The sequence below is a fragment of the Pyrus communis genome, chromosome 10 (assembly GCF_963583255.1).
Source record: "Pyrus communis chromosome 10, drPyrComm1.1, whole genome shotgun sequence".
In the NCBI taxonomy this organism is placed as follows: domain Eukaryota; kingdom Viridiplantae; phylum Streptophyta; class Magnoliopsida; order Rosales; family Rosaceae; genus Pyrus; species Pyrus communis.
In genome coordinates, this window is record NC_084812.1 from 10,120,228 (window position 1) to 10,141,212 (window position 20,985).

Below are 20,985 nucleotides of genomic sequence, written 5' to 3' on the forward strand. Positions count from 1 at the left end.
ATCTTCCCGAATTGGATTTATAAGTTCGTAAAATAAAACATTGATTGTCATTTAATTTTAGCTATTGGTGAAGATCCGACCGTCGGATCGTTCCGAAATTTTAGAATATTGTTCTAGAAGATAAATAGACCCTTAGGAAGTTACGGAACGAAAATCCGAGGTACAGATCTTCTGGATCGAGTTACGTAGGGTTGTGGACCCTACTGTCGATCTTTGATCGACGTTGACTTTTGGTCAATGGGTTTCAAATCATTATAGAATGTCCTTGGGGATGTGTTTTATGTAAGTTACGTGTTCTATGGATAAGAATTACGAGATGTGATTTGATATCTGTTCTATGCGTCATTCGTAATGCCTCAATATTCTTGCTAGGGAGTTGTAGCGCGGACTTCAGGTGAGTGGGTCTTTTTCTTTTTATAGTGTGTGTGTGTGTGTGTGTGTAATTTCTTACGTACGCCTGGATTAGACTAAAGTTTATAAGAATTAGCGAAATGACGAAATTTATGAAATATGCTACATCCTACGGAATACACAGGTATGCTTATGATCTTTAATGCTATGATTATACCAATAGGCAACTCCGGCACTGTCATATAGGTTGCAATAGGCAACTCCGACACTGTCGTACATGTTGCAGTAGACGACTCCGACTAGTGTGCTAGCATAAGTTGTTGAGCACCTGATTTTACTTATATTACTGTTAAGATTCTGTGATTTTGGCATGACATGCCTTATTTACGTTTTACAGGCAACGATAAGTATTTTCATACTATACGTAGTATGTATATTTTAGAAACTATACATGTTTTACTGCAAGGGGTTATAACGTTTTCAAAGATTTTTATTAAAAGTTTTTTTTTCAGGCCTACTCATCCTTGTTTTTCGCCCCTCCAAGTTTTAATAGCTGAGCTTTCATATCGACAAGGATTCTTAGCAAATCTTGGTGTAGGCAATTTCCCACAATGATATAATTCTCACCATATCTTACTATAATGTACTTATGCTCTGACATCACGTGTGAAATGAGTTCATTCCCGCTCACAGCGCACTCTTATATTTAAGCACTTTTAGGTTTAAATTTATTCACATTTTCCACATCACTACACTTTATGACTTTATTGCCTTCCAAATTTCGGCCATCATAATTCGATTCGAAGTCCCAGTGGTCATTCTAGGTCAGGGTGTGTCAAAATTTGCAACACATATGACGTGTCACTAATAAGAAATAAGCATGTTAATCAATATTTAAGTAATAATCCAATCATCAACAATCAAATCATACATTTTACAAAATTTAGTTGAAAAATTTAGTATCTCTAGCATTAGTCTTTAAGAAAATAATGGATGCATGTCTCATTGATTGCCTATATATATCAACTAAAGATTCGAAAATATGATTATTTTTTTAGTCCCATATTGAAAAGGTTAGTAAATAAGAAAAAACATCTCACGAGTTATATAAAAACACTTTAAAAGTTCGCATAGAAGGGAAACAAAACTCGTCATCATACTTGTAAGCCCATGGTTTTTGGGTTCTCTTCTCTCAATACAAAATAAATTAGTTTTTTTCGTGCCTAAATTATTGAGTTTGAAGTGCTTTTCTAAATATAATTTTATTGAAGTCTTACATGTGAAAACAAATAATTTTTCTGATATGAAGTTAAGGCACATTTTTTGGGTCGCCCCAAGCCTCAAAACTCTTAGGACCGGCCCTAGATTGAATAACACTATCATATATCTTCTCCACACACGTGGACTTGTATATGTACACACGCAAGTGCACGTGCACATGCACACACACACGTTAAGTTTTGCATATAAGTTTCATTGTTTGCAGATGGAATGCTCTCAAACTAGAAACAAGCAATCCAAGTCGAACTCGATTCGTTTGCGAAACGTAAGGTGTCTGGACCGATAGTTCCTACTCCTCCACATATGAAGCCTGTTGGCTACAACTGAGTTTTTGTTCGGAGGCGTAATAAGAAGATCGAATTTGTGCGTTACAAAGCTCGTCTTGTTTCGCAAGGCTTCTCACAACTCCCCGGGATTGACTATGATGAAACGTATTCACTCGTGATTGATATGATTACTTTTCGCTACCTCATCAGTTTGGTAGTTTTCGAAAAATTGGGTATGCAGCTTATGGATGTAGTAACTGCGTATCTCTATGGGGATTGATATGGTAGAAACTAACACACAAATTAAACCCTTTTTAGACAATTGTAGTATACGTAGGTAGGGATCGTTCTAGACCGAGGATTAGAAGGGCTGCTAATCTACAAAAATTAAACTCTAAATCACTAAACTAGATTCAAAAATTGAAAACTAAGCTTAAACTACTCAAAATAAGCTAAACTGATTCAAAACACACAAACTAAGTTAAATTGACTCAAAACAGGAACTAAAGGGAAGTTCGGATGAAAATTAAACTAAAAAGACTCAGAATACTAAATGGGGGGTTGTTATGATGAATTTAAGATTTAAACAAACAAACTTGCAGAGACAAACTAAAAGGGTACAAAATTGGGTGAATTAAAGGGGTGAAAAGCTAGCTAGAGGTTCCTTCTCCACACATGACACATATGCATACAAATTGATTTCCAGTTATTATTCCTATAAACCACGGATGACAATGCCCCAAGTTAACTATGAACTGCACAAATTAACCATTAGATTTTCCTAAATTCATTGAATTGGACTTAGCGACGCAACCAAATTATTCTTATCAAGTTCCCTATATGAACTGCATAATAGAGATACATATCAAAGATCATTAAGTTCTATGAAAATCATAAGCGTTGACATGGCATTCATAACTCTGAACTGCATGATACTCCTGCCACAAATTTACTTAACATAATCATGACTAGTGATTTCCACTACTTATAAATATAAGTTCATAACTATTAGGTGAAATTCCTTTATATTTTAGCATCAAATTCATGCATGCAAACTAAGTAAGCCTCCTTAATCAACACACAAGAATAAGTTATCAATCAAATAGTTAAGTAAATTGCATTCACGATTTATGAAACGATAACTGGATGTAATCAATTCATATCACATATATGTTCATGGCTTTGAATTCACCTCTAGCTAAAACGAAATTAGTTCCACATGTTCATCATAACTGAAAACCAAATTAAAATAAACATTGGACTAAAACTAAGGATAGAATACACCTGGAAACGTTCCAGCAATCCAAAGGCCTTGGATGGCAGGCATAACTCTAAGCTCTTCTTCCTTACAAAGCTGCAACACAAAGTGTTTAATTTCTCTGAATTTCTCTATAAGGCTCCTCCCTGAAAGCTGCGGCAATAACTTGTATTTATAGGGCTAGGGCATGGCCTACTTTGTGGTGGAAAAGGATTAGATTGTTTACATTGTTTTAGGACTCCTTAAATCAGATATGCATTGTTAAAACATGATAAGGACTCCTAAATTTAGATGGGGAGGATTTAGAATAGGATAAGGACTCCTTTTGCAGTTGGAGATACGGTAAGGTAGGATTAGGATAAGATAAGGTTAGTTTGGATAAGGTTTAGCTGATTCCTTATCTTCTATGTCTTGAATTAGTTTCTCCATCTCTTTACCACATTCCTAGCCTCATTTGAACTTCAAAACATCCATCCACCTTGCTCCATGCAAGTGTTATCCATTCCAAGTCCAAAACTGCTCTAAAACGCTCTAAAATGCCCTTTCTTGCCAACTTTGCCATTTGGACCTACAAACACATGAAAATAGCTTAAATCACTATAATAAATAGAAACTAAGTAAATGCAAAGAAATAAGCTAACAAAGTCACATAAATATGCTCCTATCAAGGATCTTGATACGGAAATTTCTATGAAAGTTCCCAAATGACTTACTTTGACTAGATCAAATAGTTCCAAACCTAGGAACACGTTCTCAATTCGGCTAAAGCACTCACTCTACGGTTTGAAGTAATCCTGAAGAATGTGGTATAACCATTTGAGTGAGTATTTGAGAAGAAAGATCTAGGAAAGACTTAATATTGTCTCGGTCTCAAGATAAAGCACCATTCAGATGGAATTAGTACATTAATCGAACTGCACCCAAAAGGTGTTGCGATACTTTAACGAGGATAAAGTGAAGCCTTCAAGTACTCATATGGTCGTTCAATCACTAGATGCAAAATGAGATATCTTCCGTCTGAAGGATAATGAAAAAGAGATTTTAAAACCCGAAGTTCCTTATCTAAGTGCGATACGCGCTTTTCTGTACTTAGCTCGATGTATTAGACCCGACATTTCCTTCCCTGTTAATTTTTTGGTAAGATACAGTAATGCATTGACACGTAGATACTGGACTGGTGTTAAAAACATCTTCCGTTACCTTAAGGGTACTATAGATCTAGGCCTGCTCTATCCCTACAGATCCTTGAGTGATGTCACAACCCTTTTTGGTTCTCAAGTCGATTCCTGCCTTGTTGGTTATGCCGACACATGTTGCTTATCTGACTCGCACAAGGTGCACTCCTAAACGGGTTATGTCTTTACCATTGGAGGCACCGCAATATCTTTACCATTGGAGGCCACTTCGTTAAACCATGCTGAAAATACTTGCCTTGCATAAAGCTACTCGGGAATACTTCTGGTTGAGAGTAGTTGTGGGCTATATTTGAAGTTCTTACTATCTTTACCCCATCATTGACATCCCCATGATGATCTATAAAGATAACGCAGCATGCATCGAACAACTCAAGAAGGGTTATATCAAAAGAGACAGCACCAAGCACATTGCGCAAAATTTCTTCTTTTCGCATTAACAACAAAAGCATCAGAAGATTGAAGTCACTCAAATCCGTTCACAAGACAACTTGACGGATCTTTTCACCAAATCACTACCGAATGCGACATTTCAGAAGCTTGTTCAAGGAATAGGTATACATAAACTTTCTCGAGTTGTAACATTGTTAGTTCTTTAGAATTATGTCAAACTCAGGGGAGTATCCTAAAGTATACTTGCTTGACCTTAATGTATTCCTTTTCCCTTCGATTAGGAGCATTTTTCCCTTTGGGTTTTGCTACCTAACAAGGTTTTGACGAGGAACCCACATTGGGTAGATTATATCCTTGATGACGTCCCGTAGACATTTTATTTGACCTTGCATTTTCTTATGCACTTTTTCTTAGACTATGGGTTTTGTCCCTACTTGGGTTTTACCATAGCCCATTGGGTTTTTTTGTGAGATTTAGTTCAACATGAAAATTCTTACCTTGTTTGAGATTAGTGTGTTCCCAGAATCAGTCTGATAAGTCGACTTCCTCAACTCTACATGATGCCGAATCTATTTGAGTACACACTCAAGGGGGAGTGTTATAAACATTGTATTAAAGTGTGATATGTAAATCCTAACTAGTTATTCTTCCCTATTAGGACTTGTATTCCTTGGAGGAGAAGGATTCTTCCCTCCCTTATTACTATAAATAAAGGCATTGAGTAGGGGGAATAACACATCCTCTACACAATCCTACAAACACATCTCTCTCCCTACTCTCTCTCTCTGCCGCGCCTCCCATCTCTCCCTGTCAGATTAAAATTAGCCACAAAAAACTCAGCCCACTCCTCCCCTTAGTGTAGATAATATCGTTTGTTCAAAAAAAAAAAATATTCAAACTAAACTTACTCATTTTCTAAAACAACATTCTCTCTTCATTTTCTCCTTGCTCAAGGGTCCACCCTTGAATTTTAATATTTAACATGTGAATAGTTGCACTCTAATTTTAAAGAATGACCGTTTATTTTGTTATAATTGAAGATGTGTTATAAATAAGCATAAGTTTGAGAGATAACCTTTGCTAGGAACAAGAGCGAAGCTGGTGCAATGTATCACACTGTTTATTTTCGTAATTATAACACAAAAGAATTGTAGGTAAAGAGAGGAAGGAAGAGATATTGATATTATTGCTTTCCACATATTTTCTTTTCTGTGTGTTGTGATCATACACAAAATACTTCTTATGTAGAGTCATGTCTGTGAAGCATCACCAAAGTGAAATGAGTGCCTTTTGAACAACATCATACAACAACAACAATGCTATTATTTTTAAGTCTTCCTCACTTTTCGTCTTTGGCTAAAAACATGTGGGCATTCACTCCCACAACTTTTACAATACTCCCCTTTGGATGACTACATATCAACATCAGTTGCCTCATTAAAACCTTGCTCAGAAAAACCCAGTGGGAAAAAATCGTAGTGAAGGAAAAATAGTACAACTTTGCTTGGATTGTTGGTATAGTGTTAAGTATGTTTATGTTGCCTTGTGAAAACCTTGATAGGAAAAAGTACAACATGCATGTATCATGGATGCTCCCCTCGAAATATATCTCCCCTTGATTCTGCATTCTTCAAATTTAACTAATTGGCAAGCCGACGTAATTCGGGACCATACACTAGCTTCTGAAATGTGCACTTTGGTAGAGATTTGGTGAATAGGTTTGCCAGATTTTCATTATAATGGATTTGTCTGACGTCAATAACTTTAGCCTTTTGAAGCTCATGTGTACTGAAAAACTTTAGAGATATGTGTTTAGTCTTATCGCCCTTGATAAATCCTTTCTTCATATGGGCAACACACGCTGCATTATCTTCATGAATGGCAGTTGGAGTCTCTGTCTTTGAAGGTAGATCACATGAATTCTAGATGTGGTGGATCATTGATCTTAACCAAGAACATTCACGACTGGCTTCATATAGAGCAAGTATTTTTAAGTGATTGGAAGATGTAGCAACTAATGGTTGCTTCGTTGAGCTCCATGAAATTGCTATATTTCCATAACTGAACACATATCTAGTTTGTGAGCGGGCTTTATGCGGATTAAAGAGAAAACTAGCATCTGCATATCCAACAAGGCTCTAGTCATTGTGGATTTCTCGGAGTAGAAAATACCCATGTCTGTTGTCCCACGAAGGTATCGTAAAACATCTTTGACTCCCATCCAATGACGAATTGTTGGAGCAGAGCTATACCTTGCTAACAAGTTGATTGAAAAGGCTATATCTAGTTTCGTGCATTGTGCTAAATACAATAAAGCACCTATTGCACTCAGATATGGTACTTTTGGACCAAGGACCATTTCATCATCTTCTTTTGGACAAAATGAATCTTTCTTAATATCTAGAGAACGAACAACCATTGGCATGCTAAGTGGATAATCTTTGTCCATGCCAAATCGCTTTAGGATTTTTTTTCAATGTAAGCTAATTTATGGACCAAAATTCCATTACCACAATGCTTGATCTGCAAGCCGAGACAATATTTTATTTTCCCAAGGTCTTTCATTTCAAATTTGCTTTTAAAATATGTAGCAGTTTTATTGAGCTTTTCAGGAGTTCCAACTAAGTTTATATCGTCGACATATATTACCATTATAGCAAATCCATAATTTGATTTTTTTAATGAACACACAAGGTCAACGACATTGTTGGTATATCCTTATTTGATTAAATACTCACTGAGACGATTGTACCACATTCATCCAAATTGTTTCAGCCTATATAATGATCGCCTTAATTTGATTGAGAGCATACCTTGTGGTTTGTTAGTCGTTTCAGGTAACTTAAGTCCTTCTAAGAACTTCATATTTATGTCAGTATCTAATTTTCCATATAGATACATGGTGATGACACCCACAAGTTGCATGTCAAGTTTTTTTTGAAACCACCAAACTTATTAAGTAACGGAACGTAATTGCATCCATTACAGGAAAGTTTGTCTCCTTATAATCAATTCCAGGTCTTTGTGAAAAACCTTGTGCAACAAGTCATGCTTTATATCTTGCAATCTCATTTTTCTCATTGCCCTTTCTTGTGAATACCCATTTGTAACCCACGGGATTTACTCTAGGCGGGGATTGGACTACTGGTCCAAAAACACTTTGCCTTTCCAAGGAATTTAATTCTACCTGTAATGCGTCTCTCAATTTAGGCCAATCTTGTCTTTGTTTTGCATTCATCAACAAAGCGAAGCTTAATATCATCGCTTAATATGATTTCAATGGCTATTACAAATGCCAACATGTTGTCGATGATTATTTCATTTAGATCCCACAATTCATTATTAAATGCTTAATTATGAAGATTTATTTGCTTTCATGTACCTCTGTCTCTTCAGGGACATAGGTCTTATTATGCACATTTTCTTTTTCTGGAAGTATAAAATCATGGACTGTGAATTAGTCATTCATTTTCTTTTCCTGAATGATTTCATTTAGATTCAGCTGTGCCCTCATTGTCTTCTTTCGAGGGGCTGAATCTTTTGAACCTGGGGGTCTACTACGCTTCAGCGTGCACCGGATGAATCATTTGCTGCCACTTTGTTTTGTCCAACAATGACATCAATTCTTGCAAGTGCATTTGCAGCTGGTATATGTGATTTTGTCATTTTCATAACATCATTAAATGCATTTGGCATATCAATACTTTGAAGATGAACGATCATTTTCACATTGAGTGCTTCGTGGATCAAAATGAGATAACATAGGTATCACCATGACAATTCTTGTCGTTCTTCTGGAACGGTCTTTTCTCCCCCTAACGGTGGGAAAACTATTTCTTCAAAGTGACACTCCGCAAAAAAAAAGCTATAAAAATATCACATGTCAAAGGTTCCAAATATGTAATGACAGATGGTGAATCAAAACCCACATAAATTCTTAATCTGCGCTGAGGTCCCATTTTAGTGCGTTGTGATGGTGCAATAAGCACATAAACAACACAACCAAAAACTCGTAAACGTGAAATATTTGGCCGATGCCCAAACATGAGTTGTATTGAGGAGTATTAGTGGTTGGATATAGGTCTTAATCGAAATAATAATGTAGCATGAAATATGGCATGTCCCTATTCAGAAACTGGCAATTTTGTTTTCATGAGCAGAGCGCGAGCTATTAATTGAAACCGCTTGATAAATGCTTCTGCTAAACCCTTTTGAGTATGCACATAAGAAACATGGTGTTCAACATCAATGCCTAATGTCATGCAGTAATCATCAAAGGTTTGAGACGTAAATTCACCAGCGTTATCAAGTCGAATTGACTTAATAAGGTAATCTGGGAACTGTGCTCATAACTTAATTATCTGAGCAAGAAGTCTCGCAAAAGCTACATTTCAAGTAGACAAGAGGCAAACACATGACCATCAGGTAGATGCATTAACCAAAACCATAAAATATCAAAATGGTCCACATGGTGGTTGAATAGGCCCACAAATATCCCTTTGAATTCTTTGCAAAAATGATGGGGATTTATCATTAATCTTTAATTGTGATGGTCTCATTACCAACTTTCCTTAAGGACAAACCTTGCAAGGGTTATCATTTGATATAGCAATGTATCTGCTCAATAATGAATGTCCATTAGAGTTGATAATGATTCTATGCATCATGGTGGATCCTGGATGACCCAGACGGCCATGCCAAAGCATGTAAATTTTTGGATTAATGAACTTCTAGTTCATGACAGTATGTGCTTCAATTGTCTTTATGTATGTATAATACAATCCACTCAATAAACCACGCAACTTCTCCAATGCACGCTTCTAGGTATCATTGAAGGTAATGCATAGATATTCCACATTTTCTGCACATTTTATTTAATGTGATATCCATTTAAACGTCTGTCTTTAAAACTTAACAAAGTTCGAGGAAATCGAGTAGCGTACAACGCATTTTGTATGGACAATATTGTTCCATTTGGTAACATGATCTGGGCTTTTCTTGAGCCTTCAATAACATTTGATTGACTTGGTATTGTTGTTACCTTTACTTTTGTAAGCATCAAGCTTGAGAAATATTTTCGATCTCGAAGTACTATATGCGTGGTTACGCTATCTGTAAGACAAATATCTTTGCAATTACTCTTGTTTTGAGAATAACCATAATTTTTATCCATGCTCGCTGAGTAAGTGAATCATAGTTAAAAGCAATTTATTCATAATAAAAAGAAATTGAAATGCCTTTTACTAAATTGAAGTGCGAGCTTTAAACTACAAGTTCAGATAATAAGAGCACATCAAACACAAAAATGATTCAATCAGGTCCATATACTTCATTCCCTATTTTCACAATGAAGTCTGAGACATCCATGTAGGTTGTGTTCAATTGCCCTAATAAATCGAACACTGGATTAGGTATATCGACTAGTTTAGCCTAGTCGATGAACACCCTTCTCCTTGATGGAGGATTGATACAGGTCCACCAGATGTTTAAGGGTCCGGCAGGCACGCGCCCAGTGACTACCACCACACCTATGAGAGACTCCTTCAGGATTTCTAGGAGTGTTATTCATATGAGCTTTACCTTGTGGCGATTTACATATTTGAAGCTCGGGCTTAAATTATGCCTTGGACCTTGGTTGTAGAATGGACACCATGATTCTTGCCTTTCCCATTCCACTGGCCTCGTTTGTGGCCACATCCTCATTTGTAATTATTGCCACGAGAAGATGTGGTGTTCATTTCGAGGGAAACAACATTCACTTCTGAGAATGACACCAACCCAGTAGTTTGAGATTGATGATTTTTCATCAAAAGCTCATTGTTCTATTTAGCTACAAGGAGCACCAATATTAGCTGGTTGTACTCAATAGAGCCTCGCTCTCTATACTGCTATTGCAGGAGCACGTTGGAGGCATGAAAGATGCTGAAAGTATTTTCCAGCATATGTTCCTCAATATATTCTCACCACAAAGTAAGTCAATGGGGACAGGGAAAAGTAAGTCAATGGATTCAACTCAGGAAATATTAGCCTCCCATTGAAGCAGAATCGGATTCTTCCTTATATCAAGAGAGCATTTTTGTTTGGGTTTTTCATACTGCTATGTTCTTCTCTTGTCTTCAAGTTTTGATTGTAATTATTACAAGTTATTTTTCGGATTTTTCTTAGTTTTCGGATTTTTCGGTGTCGGGTTTTGTTTGAGAGAAGCTGGAATGGGAGGAGTTGGGGAGCTTTTTGCTGGTGCTGCTGTAGGAGCATTGTTTACTGTGCTGTATGAGGTTGTTAAGGATGTCAAGGACAAGACTATGATGTTTCGAGAGCTCCTCGGAGATCTCGATTCCACGCTAGAGGCGTTAAAGCCGCTGATCAAAGACATAGCGAAGTACAAAGAGGTGTTGGATCAATCAAACAAGGAAGTAGAAAAAATTGTGAAACAAATGGCGAATGGGGAGGAGCTAGTTCTCAGGTGCTACAAACTTTACTGGTGGAAAGGCTTCAAAAAGTATAAATACGCCAGGCAACTTCTTGATTTGGACAAGTGTCTAAACAGGTTGTTGACGGTACTGACTGTGGAGGGAATAAGGAACGGGTTCGAGAACTTGGCTGTTTCGAGGGAGAACTTGGCCGTGTCGAAGGAGACCTTGACTACTGTCCAGAAAAATAGTTTGGTAGGAAACAAAGAGAATGTTGTCATACAAAAGCAAGAAGGATTTCATGATTTGGGTTCAGTTCCTGAACCTCCACATGTTACAGTTGGATTGGATGAGCCTTTGAGGGATTTGAAGGAGATGCTTCTTAAGGACGATGTCTCAATGTTAGTGCTGACTGCTACCGGAGGTTGCGGGAAAACCACATTGGCAATGAAATTCTGTCAAGATGAGGAAGTCAAAGGTATAATAATACTTTCTAATTACTAATTGAGAAGTGTTATAGTAGAAGTAATCTGTAATTTAACATTGTTTTCTCTCGATTACTACTAGTCGTATGTTATAGATGTCGTTCGTTGATTTGAAGCCTTTTGTATATATATAACATCACCCAAATCAAACCCAGCTTCGGATATATATAACATCAAAGTGAATCCACAAATGTAATATTTCAAATGCTTGAATATCAAATCTTATTGGATATCTGGTTTCGAAATTAAAGCTTTCTTTTTTCCATGACTAATATGTGGTATGTCTCGGATATAATAGTTCACTCATGCATTATATAGTAAAGAATCGTCCCCATTTCTGTTATACAGTTCATATCTGAGTCCTAGAGGAATATAATTGGAAAATCCCATGGGTAGAAAATTTTACTTGACCGGGTAACGAAGCATTTACTACACTAGCTTCATGATTGATCAGGTTCCATTAAGAAAATTGCTTCACTCGTTTCATACTCTTCAATGTTGCCATAGTATATTGTTCATTGTTTTCACATTTATCTAACATATTTCTTGTATTGTATTTTGATAGATAAATTCAAGAAAAATATCTTCTTTGTCACCGTTTCTAAAGAGCCCAACTTAGATGTTCTACAAGAGCTATATCAACTTATGAAGTCTCAGGAAGCAGGACAAGATCCTATACTGTTGGTCCTGGATGATGTTTGGTTCAAATCCAAATCTCTTCTTCAGAAGTTTGATGAATTGAAATCGCGAAATTACAAGATCTTGGTGACATCGAGATCTGAATTTCCAGGATTTGGCACTCCATATAATCTCAAGGCTTTGAATGATGAAGATTCGATGACTCTTTTGCGTCATTCAGCATCCCTGGGAGATAGCTCGTCTGTTCCAGAAGATCTTCTGAGAAAGGTTTATTTCTCACTATGCAATTCACAACATTTATACATATCAAGGCCTCACAAATTATAGGGGCAACAAAGTGGGGAAAATAAATTGTTTTGATCTTTTACGATATGTATACACATACAGAAGCAAACGCCCATTTTACCATATGAACCTGCAAACGATCATCATGTGATGTTAATTAAGAACCAAAACTAAAATAAGAATGAAGCTAAGTAGGTAGTCAATAACCATTTTCATGAAACCATTGAGATGTCAAAAGAAACTTGAACTTTCTGTCTGCAACCCAGATGGTAATTGACATCATTTGGTACAATTAACCTGCAGATACTAAAGCACTGTAAGGGAGTTCCCCTTGCCATTACAGTGACTGGGAAATCACTTCGCGGACAAGCTACAGAATTCTGGCGTTCAAGACTAGCAGACTGGTCTAAAGGTTCTATTCTTGATTCTGAGACTGAGTTGCTTCTTCGCCTTCAAAGTAGCATAGATGCCTTAGATGAAAAAGAGGTTATCATCAGGGAATGTTTCACGGACCTTGTTTCATTTCCTGAAGATCAAAGAATCTCTGCTGCTGCTTTCATTGATATGTGGGCAGAGTTATATAAGCTAGATGAGGACTTTCTGTCCATTAAGAACCTCCAAGAACTCGCCAGCAGAGGTCTGGCAAATCTTGTGATCACTAGGTACGCAAGCTATTAAGTTTCTCCTGTATAATATTCTCATTGAAAATGTCCACATTCACATTTCGCTCTGACCATAACATGAAACTGCAAGTCTGCAACTGACTGAGTTTGGCTTGTTACCAGGAAGGAGAATATAGAGATTCTGGATGACTACTATATCGAACACTTTGTTAGCCAGCATGATATGCTTAGAGAGCTGGCTATCTACAATGCAAAACTAGACCCAATAGAAGATAGAAAAAGACTGATTGTCGTAAGTGGACACAATCAACCCAAGTGGTTGACGGAGCAGAAGTCTCATCCCATCAATGCTCGCCTATTATCTATCTCCTCTGGTTGTCCCATCTCTCTCTTTATAAAATGCATATATGTGCACATTGCACGTCTACCTATGACCAGCACACTTACCCACGTACATTCACATTCGTCCGTGCTCACACACACATGATCACAGACACAAGCATATGCATATATACACATGCACACACAGACACACGCTAAAATTTGCACGTAAGTTTCATATAATTTCTGTGCTACTCATATCTCGTAGCATATTGTTTGCAGATGGAATGTTCCCAACACAATGGCAGAGTGTTCATCTACCACAAGTTGAGGTTCTAGTTTTGAATTTTAAGACAGTGAACAATGCCTTACCTGAATTTGTGCAGAAAATTGATAAACTGAAGGTTCTAATAGTCACAAACTATGGTTTATTGCCTACTGAATTGAGTAATTTTGATCTTCTGGAATCATTATCAAATCTGAAGAGAATCAGATTAGAGCGCATTTCAATTCATTCCATAACCAAGAACTTCGTACCATTGAAGAGTCTAAAGAAGATATCTTTGTTCATGTGTAACATGGGTCAAGCTTTCCACAATTGTTCCATCAAAATTTCAGATGCCTGGCCAGGTTTAGAGGAAATGAATATTGACTATTGCCATGATTTGGTGGAACTGCCTGACGAGCTTTGTGATCTTGTTCATATGAAGATGCTCAGTATCACCAACTGCCATAAGCTATCTGCCTTGCCTGAAGAGATCGGAAAGCTGGAGAATTTGGATGTACTGAGACTAAGGTCCTGTACAGACTTGGTAAGGCTTCCGGTCTCGATTGAGAACCTCACTAAGTTGTGCTGTCTTGACATGTATGATTGTTTGGGCATTAGGCAGTTGCCTGAAGGCATTGGTAATATGAGCGGTTTAAGAAAGATCAACGTGGGACAATGCTCAAGATTGGAAGAGTTGCCTCTATCAGTGTGGGATCTTGACGAGCAGTTAGAGGAAGTGATTTGTGATGAAGAGAAGAAACATTGGTGGGAATCGTTCTTAGCCAGAGACAAAATCAAGGTGGCAAAAGAAAAAACCAATCTGAATTGGCTCGAAAAGCCTCAGTTGTGAGACCTGTCTTTCCTCAATAAATGATGGAGCAACGTCTTTCTGATTGTGTTGCATTTTTTTCTTTAGCTTCCATCTTCTTGTTAGATTTTTCTTGTTTGATTTCGTTCTTGGTTCTGTTCAATTTCTATGTTTCATCACATCAGTTTGTAAGACTATTTATATCAACTCTCGCGTCTCAAGAAATTATGTGTTATTTTATCTTGTGTAATTGTCATGTTATTGTTTTACACAATCATGTGTATTATATTTTCTTGGATTATACAAAAAATATGTTTTTACTGCACCTCATATGTAAATTATTATTATTTTTTATATGGCTCATATGTAAATTATGCATTTGGTTATATCTGTAAGTTTTCTTTTGTTGCTTACTCTGATATAGATATTAGCCTATTAGGTAATGTTAGAGAGACTAAATTTAGAGACAAAATTTACAAACTAAATGATGTATCATTAATATGAATGAACACGTTTATCAATGCTTAAGTAATAAATTAATCATCAGCTTACATGTTATTTAGTTTTCAAAATTTTATTTATATATTTAGTCTTTCTAACATTACCTATTATATATTGACATATTTTAAAATGTAGTTTACCGTATTTTAATTTAATGCAGACATATAATCAGTGGAGGATCTACAGAGAGACCTGGGAGGTCCTAGGACCTGTCGACGACCCTCAATCGCTGCTAGAAATTTTTGGGGGACCCCTCGTACTCAAACACGAGGTCTGTGCAGTGTGTTCTGTAATTTCTGGGTTTGCTATTATATTCACGAAAGGAGGAAGAAGATGATAAATGAGTTTCTCTCTCATCCTTTCATTCCCACTTGGCCACCATCAAACTTTCCCATTTAATTTATTTTTAAATTGGTCCAATCATGTTTGGACAGCTAGCATGAAGTTGATGTTTCCAAAAAAGAAAAATGGGCTGTCAGTCACTATGTGTATTTTTGCTAATTGGTGTGGCTCCCCCTCTTTATGCGTCCAAGTGCCTCATTTTGCTTTCTACAATCTACAATCTGCAATCTACACCCACATATTCAACACACTAATTTGTCTTAAAATTCAATATAAATCAATATGATCTTTAAAAATATTATGTAAATTACTATGAACTTGTAATTATTTGAACTTTATCTTATACTTTAAATTCATCAAAATACTAAAGGTATATAATAAATTTACTTAAATTTGCCTAGACCGTATCCGAAGAAGAAAGAAAATAGGATCCTTTTTAACAATTGGTATATGTTTTGTGTTTTTTTATTTTTTTAATTTTTATTTTTGTTAAATTTTAGAAATAAAAAATATGAAGAGATTTTTCAAGCCAAAACTAATAGCACCATCTATTTGTTTTGGAAAGATAGTTGAGTAACAATTTAGTTGTTTACATTGAGAAATATGTTTTTTCATGTATTGGTAATGAAGCTATCATAGAACATTTTTAGACTATGAAACCCCGTCGTAGACGCTCAAATTGGGATTTTATAGCTTGTAATATTTTTTTACGTATAATTTTTTAATAAAATATATTATATTTAACTTTTCAATCTTAATTTTGATTATATATATTTTTACCTTTATGAATAGGAACTCTCAAATTTAAAATCATGAATCCGCCATTGCATATAATCTATATGCCATTTATATGCAAGTACAGTTGATATCGTCGATATTGCAAAGTTGAAATTTTCAAAATATGGTTAAATATTGGCCGTTTATTGCCCATTGGTTCGTGGTTAAATATTGGCCGTTTCTTTCAAAACTATGGATTTGTCTTTATGCTTTTGTCTCCTTTCGAAAGTGGCTGTCACAATTTAATAATATGGTTGGTGGGCTCTCTCTCTCACCGTGAAAGATTCCCAGACATGATGCAATTTCGTGGTGAATTTCCAAGTCTCCCTCCACACTCCAACTCCGAAATTTCCCGGACATGGTGGTGCAGCTACTGTTGAAGTCAACGCTCTCCAACCCCGAAATTTCTATCCAGCTTCAGTAGTAAGTATTTATATGCCAAAACCCTAACTTTGTATTGCTTGATTTCTGAATCTCTTTATTTTGGAAACCAAATTTAAGCGTGTCTCACTTTTCTACAGCTTCGAATCTGTTATTGTTTTGGGAAAGTGGCTACGGTCCGAAATCAAATCTCAAATTCTCAATTCTTATCAAGTATCGGCGACATACTGAAAACTGATAATTTCCGCAATGGGGTGAAAAGTGGTCGTTTCGGCCAATTTTCCTGTATTTTTGTAAGTTTTTTCTGATTTTGGTGTTGGTTTTTGTTGTGAAGAATCAAGGAATGAGTGGAGCAGGCGGCCTTATCGGCGGGGCTGCTCTCGGAACAGCGTTCAATGTGCTGTATGATGTCCTCGATGAGCTGATTACCAAGAATGTAATTTTTGCGCCCCTTCTCAAAGAGATCAAATCCAGGTTAGACTCTTTGGCACCATTGTTGAAGGATATAGAAAAATCCAACAGGAAATTGGATCTATCGGATAAGGAACTGGTAGACTTGAAAGAACATTTGGAGAAGGGCATAGAGGTGGTTAAGAAGTGCAAGAAGATTCGATGGTGGAGCTTGTACAAAAGGTACAAATACGCCAACAAGCTGATTGAATGGGATGAATCTCTTCAACGACTTTTGGAAATACTAAACGTTCAGGGAATAAGGGATATGAAGGACAGCTCCCTTTCGGTGAGGAATATAGAGAACGTGCTCAGCAGAATTGAATCGAATCTGGTGATACCGAAACAACCCGACAGTGATGCTTGGTGTGCAGTACCTCAACTTCCACCGCTTGTGGTTGGATTGGATGGTCCTCTGAGGGAGTTGAAGATGAAGCTTCTAAAGGACAAAAATGTTTCAATGGTTGTGCTGACTGCTCCCGGAGGATGTGGAAAAACCACTTTGGCTTCAAAGTTTTGTCAAGACAAGGATGTCAAAGGTATCGATCATATATTTATAAGTTAGCACTCGGAATTGTTTATATTTTTTTTCTTTGTACAATTATGGCAGATTTAAATGATGCCTCAATGACTGATTCATTATGTTTTCATTGGATAGATACATTCAAGGATAATATCTTCTTCATCACGGTTTCAAAAAAGCCTAAATTGGAAAATATTGTTCAAGATCTATATCAACGCAAGGGTTTCCCGGCACCTACTTTTGAAAACGAAGTCAGTGCAGTGATGTTGTTGCAACGTTTTCTGAAGGAAGAAGGGCAGAATCCTTTACTGATTGTCCTGGATGATGTTTGGTCTGGATCAGAATCCCTTGTGGAGAAGTTTGATCAATTCAAAACAGAAAATCACAAGTTTTTGGTGACATCTAGGTCTGAATTTCGGGGATATGGTTTCCCTTATCATTTGCAATCATTGGATCATGACAATGCGATGAAACTTTTTCATCATTCAGCATCCCTTGGAGATAAGAGCGCTCATATTCCAAAAGATCTTCCAGAAAAGGTACTTTTTAGTTGCCGTGCACAAAAATGTATAGTCAAAAGTTAATTGACTTGGTTTTGGAAAATTATCAAGATATTATATTCCCTTTACGCAAAAGCATCCACAACCGAGTGAATGAACATATCCATTTACCATATAAACCCATGATTAAATATGCATTTAAGCATACTTACTTGTGGCCTAAAACTAAAATTAGAATAATGTAGATAGTTATTTAGCCATTTTCTCATCTTAATAACTTGAATTTTGGTTCTGCAACTTAAAAGTTAGTTGACTTTGTTTTGGAAAATTATCCTGCAGATAGTTGAGCGTTGCAAGGGATTTCCACTTGCCATTACAGTGGTGGGGAGATCGCTTTGTGGGGAGCCTATAGAGATATGGCAAAAAAGAGTAATTGAATGGTCTAAAGGTTTTTCTATTCTTGATTCAGAGACTGAATTGCTTTTGTGCCTTGAACGAAGCTTGGGTGCCTTGGATAAAGAAATGGTTGTCATCAAGGAATGTTTCTTAGACTTAGGTTCATTTCCGGAAGACCAAAGAATCCCAGCTGCTGCCCTCATTGATATCTGGGCAGAGTTACATGATGTCGATACAGATATAGAGTGCATTGCAAACCTGTACGAGCTAACCAAACGAAGTCTAGCCAATCTTGTTGTTACAAGGTGTGCATGCTTTGTTTTCTCTTGTATAATATTTTTGCTCTATTTTCCCCTTTATATACACGACTGGTTGATGCGAATAACTTGTTATTGCAATATGTTGGTTGAAGAAATCTCTTCTAAGAAAATTAGTTTTGATCATGACCAGGAAGGACAAGATGGAGGGGGACGGATACTATAGTGAGCACTTTGTTACCCAGCATGATGTTCTTCGGGAGCTGGCTATCTACAACACAAAAAAAGGACCGGTAGAACATAGAAAAAGACTGATTATTGACATATGTGGAGACAATCTTCCAAAATGGTGGAGAGAACAGAAGCATCAGCCGATGAAGGCCCGCTTATTATCCATAACAACTGGTTGTTCCATCTCTCCCTTTCTCTTTAGCAATTACATAGACAAGCACAAATAACTAGTCATCCTTGCACACACTCACGCGCGCACACATTAAGTAATAGTTTCTTTTTAGTTTCTCCTCCTCACACTTATGGTTGTTACTTTGCAGATGAAGGGTTTTCAACTAAATGGCACAACATGCAAATGCCAGAAGTTGAGGTTTTAGTATTGAATTTCCAGACAAAGAACTATGGCTTACCTGAATCTGTGGTGAACATGGATGAATTGAAGGCTGTGATAGTCACAAATCATGGTTTCTTACCTGCTGATTTGAGTAACTTCCAACTTTTGAGTTCGTTACCAAATCTTAAGAGAATCAGATTAGAACGCATCTCAATTCTTTCCATAACCAAGAATCCCATACAATTGGCGAGTCTGAAGAAGATATCCTTGTTCATGTGTAACATTGGTCAAGCTTTCAATAACTGTTCCATCTCAATCTCGTCAGCATTCCCGAATCTAGAGGAAATGAACATCGACTATTGCAGTGATTTAATTGAATTGCCCGCCGAGGTTTGTGATCTTAGTAAACTATGGAAGCTCAGTGTCACTAACTGTCATAAGCTATCTGCCTTGCCTGAAGGGATTGGAAAGTTGGAAAATTTAGAATTGTTGAGGCTAAGATCCTGCACAGAACTGTCGAAGCTTCCAACCTCGATGAAGAACCTTGGAAAGGTAAACTTTCTTGATATATCTGATTGCTTCAGCATCAAGGTGTTGCCCGAAGACATTGGTGAAATGAGTAGTTTAAGAAAGATCAACATGAGGCAATGCTCAAGGTTGCAAGAGCTGCCTCCATCAGTCGTGGATCTTGAGCAGTTAGAGGAAGTGGTCTGTGATGAAGAGACAAAATATTTATGGGAATCTTTCTCGTCGTGTCTCAACAACGTAAGGATAATTGTGGCCAAAGAGAATATCAACCTAAATTGGCTCCACAAGACTCACTTCTGATATGTGTATCCTCAGTGAACGTTGTTCTTCAAACTCTGGTTTGTGTTTTTAGTGTGACTTATGTAAACTCGATTGTAACATAGTTTCTGTTAGTGTGTAAATTGTGATCTAATGTAGCAGTTATAATTCTAGCTTATGTTGCTAGAATAATTAACTAACACAAGACTCACTTCTGATGTGTAACCTCAGTGAACGTTGTTCTTCAAACTCTGGTTTGTGTATGTAGTGTTTTTAATGTGACTTATGTAAACTCGATTGTAACATAGTTTCTGTTGGTGTGTAAATTGTGATCTAATGAGCAGTTATAATTCTAGCTTATGTTGCTAGAATAATTAACTAACACAAGACTAACTTCTGATATGTGTATCCTCAGTGAACGTTGTTCTTCAAACTCTGGTTTGTGTTTTTAGTGCGACGTATGTAAACTCGACTGTAGCATAGTTTTTGTTAGTGTGTAAATTGTGATCTAATGTAGCAGTTATAATTCTAGCTTATGTTACTAGAATAATTAACTAAGTGCTGATTTGGTTGTATCTTTCTTATTTGATTCTCAAAGGTCTTAAGTAAGGTGCCAAGTGTCTACATCTCATAGGGTGTAAGATGAAAAGTTAAGATTGCTTTGATGTATTTTGAATACCGCCAAAAGTGTATAACCGTTAGAATTGGAGTGATATTCCTTCACTATCTCTCTAGCGAATGTCATGGTGAATGTGTGTGAATGAAATCTCAGAGTCATATTGACGCAGGGCATAACCAAAGGTCTCGAGAAGAGGGGGATAGATAACTTGAGATTTGCCCAACCCGGGGCAACGGAGCTCGCTCACATCACTAATTGTGGATTCACACACACGACCAAGCCAAATGCTTGATTTTAGAAGGAGAAA

At 36.8% G+C, this 20,985-nt stretch overlaps 2 protein-coding genes across 3 annotated transcripts; both read left to right on the forward strand.

Moving 5' to 3' along the window:
- The first annotated feature begins 10,718 nt into the window (after window positions 1-10,718).
- LOC137749041 (probable disease resistance protein At5g66900) lies at window positions 10,719-14,906 on the forward strand. Its single transcript, XM_068489225.1, has 5 exons — window positions 10,719-11,630; window positions 12,203-12,543; window positions 12,865-13,223; window positions 13,347-13,558; window positions 13,788-14,906. The coding sequence occupies exons 1-5, from the start codon at window positions 10,952-10,954 to the stop codon at window positions 14,621-14,623; spliced, it is 2,427 nt and encodes an 808-aa protein (XP_068345326.1). The 5' UTR covers window positions 10,719-10,951; the 3' UTR covers window positions 14,624-14,906.
- Window positions 14,907-16,424: 1,518 nt separating this feature from the next.
- On the forward strand, window positions 16,425-20,362 carry LOC137747104 (probable disease resistance protein At5g66900). Of its 2 annotated transcripts, XM_068487114.1 has the most exons (7): window positions 16,425-16,624; window positions 16,723-16,795; window positions 16,917-17,571; window positions 17,691-18,094; window positions 18,395-18,756; window positions 18,902-19,113; window positions 19,260-20,362. In XM_068487114.1, the coding sequence occupies exons 1-7, from the start codon at window positions 16,560-16,562 to the stop codon at window positions 20,099-20,101; spliced, it is 2,613 nt and encodes an 870-aa protein (XP_068343215.1). In that variant the 5' UTR covers window positions 16,425-16,559; the 3' UTR covers window positions 20,102-20,362. The 2 variants fall into 2 exon arrangements, with proteins under 2 accessions (XP_068343215.1, XP_068343216.1); XM_068487115.1 differs by lacking the exon at window positions 16,723-16,795 and having other exon boundaries at window positions 16,471-16,624.
- Window positions 20,363-20,985: the final 623 nt, after the last annotated feature.

What these genes read in the sequence shown, in the direction of transcription:
- LOC137749041 (XM_068489225.1), top strand. Translation starts at nt 10,952, where the DNA reads ATGGGAGGAGTTGGGGAGCTTTTTGCTGGTGCTGCTGTAGGAGCATTG. An exon ending in TCAAGATGAGGAAGTCAAAG is followed by an intron (nt 11,631 to 12,202) that starts GTATAATAATAC and finishes GTATTTTGATAG; the next exon opens with ATAAATTCAAGAAAAATATC. An exon ending in CCTATTATCTATCTCCTCTG is followed by an intron (nt 13,559 to 13,787) that starts GTTGTCCCATCT and finishes TATTGTTTGCAG; the next exon opens with ATGGAATGTTCCCAACACAA.
- LOC137747104 (XM_068487114.1), top strand. Translation starts at nt 16,560, where the DNA reads ATGGTGGTGCAGCTACTGTTGAAGTCAACGCTCTCCAACCCCGAAATT. An exon ending in TCAAGACAAGGATGTCAAAG is followed by an intron (nt 17,572 to 17,690) that starts GTATCGATCATA and finishes TTCATTGGATAG; the next exon opens with ATACATTCAAGGATAATATC. An exon ending in CAAAAGATCTTCCAGAAAAG is followed by an intron (nt 18,095 to 18,394) that starts GTACTTTTTAGT and finishes ATTATCCTGCAG; the next exon opens with ATAGTTGAGCGTTGCAAGGG.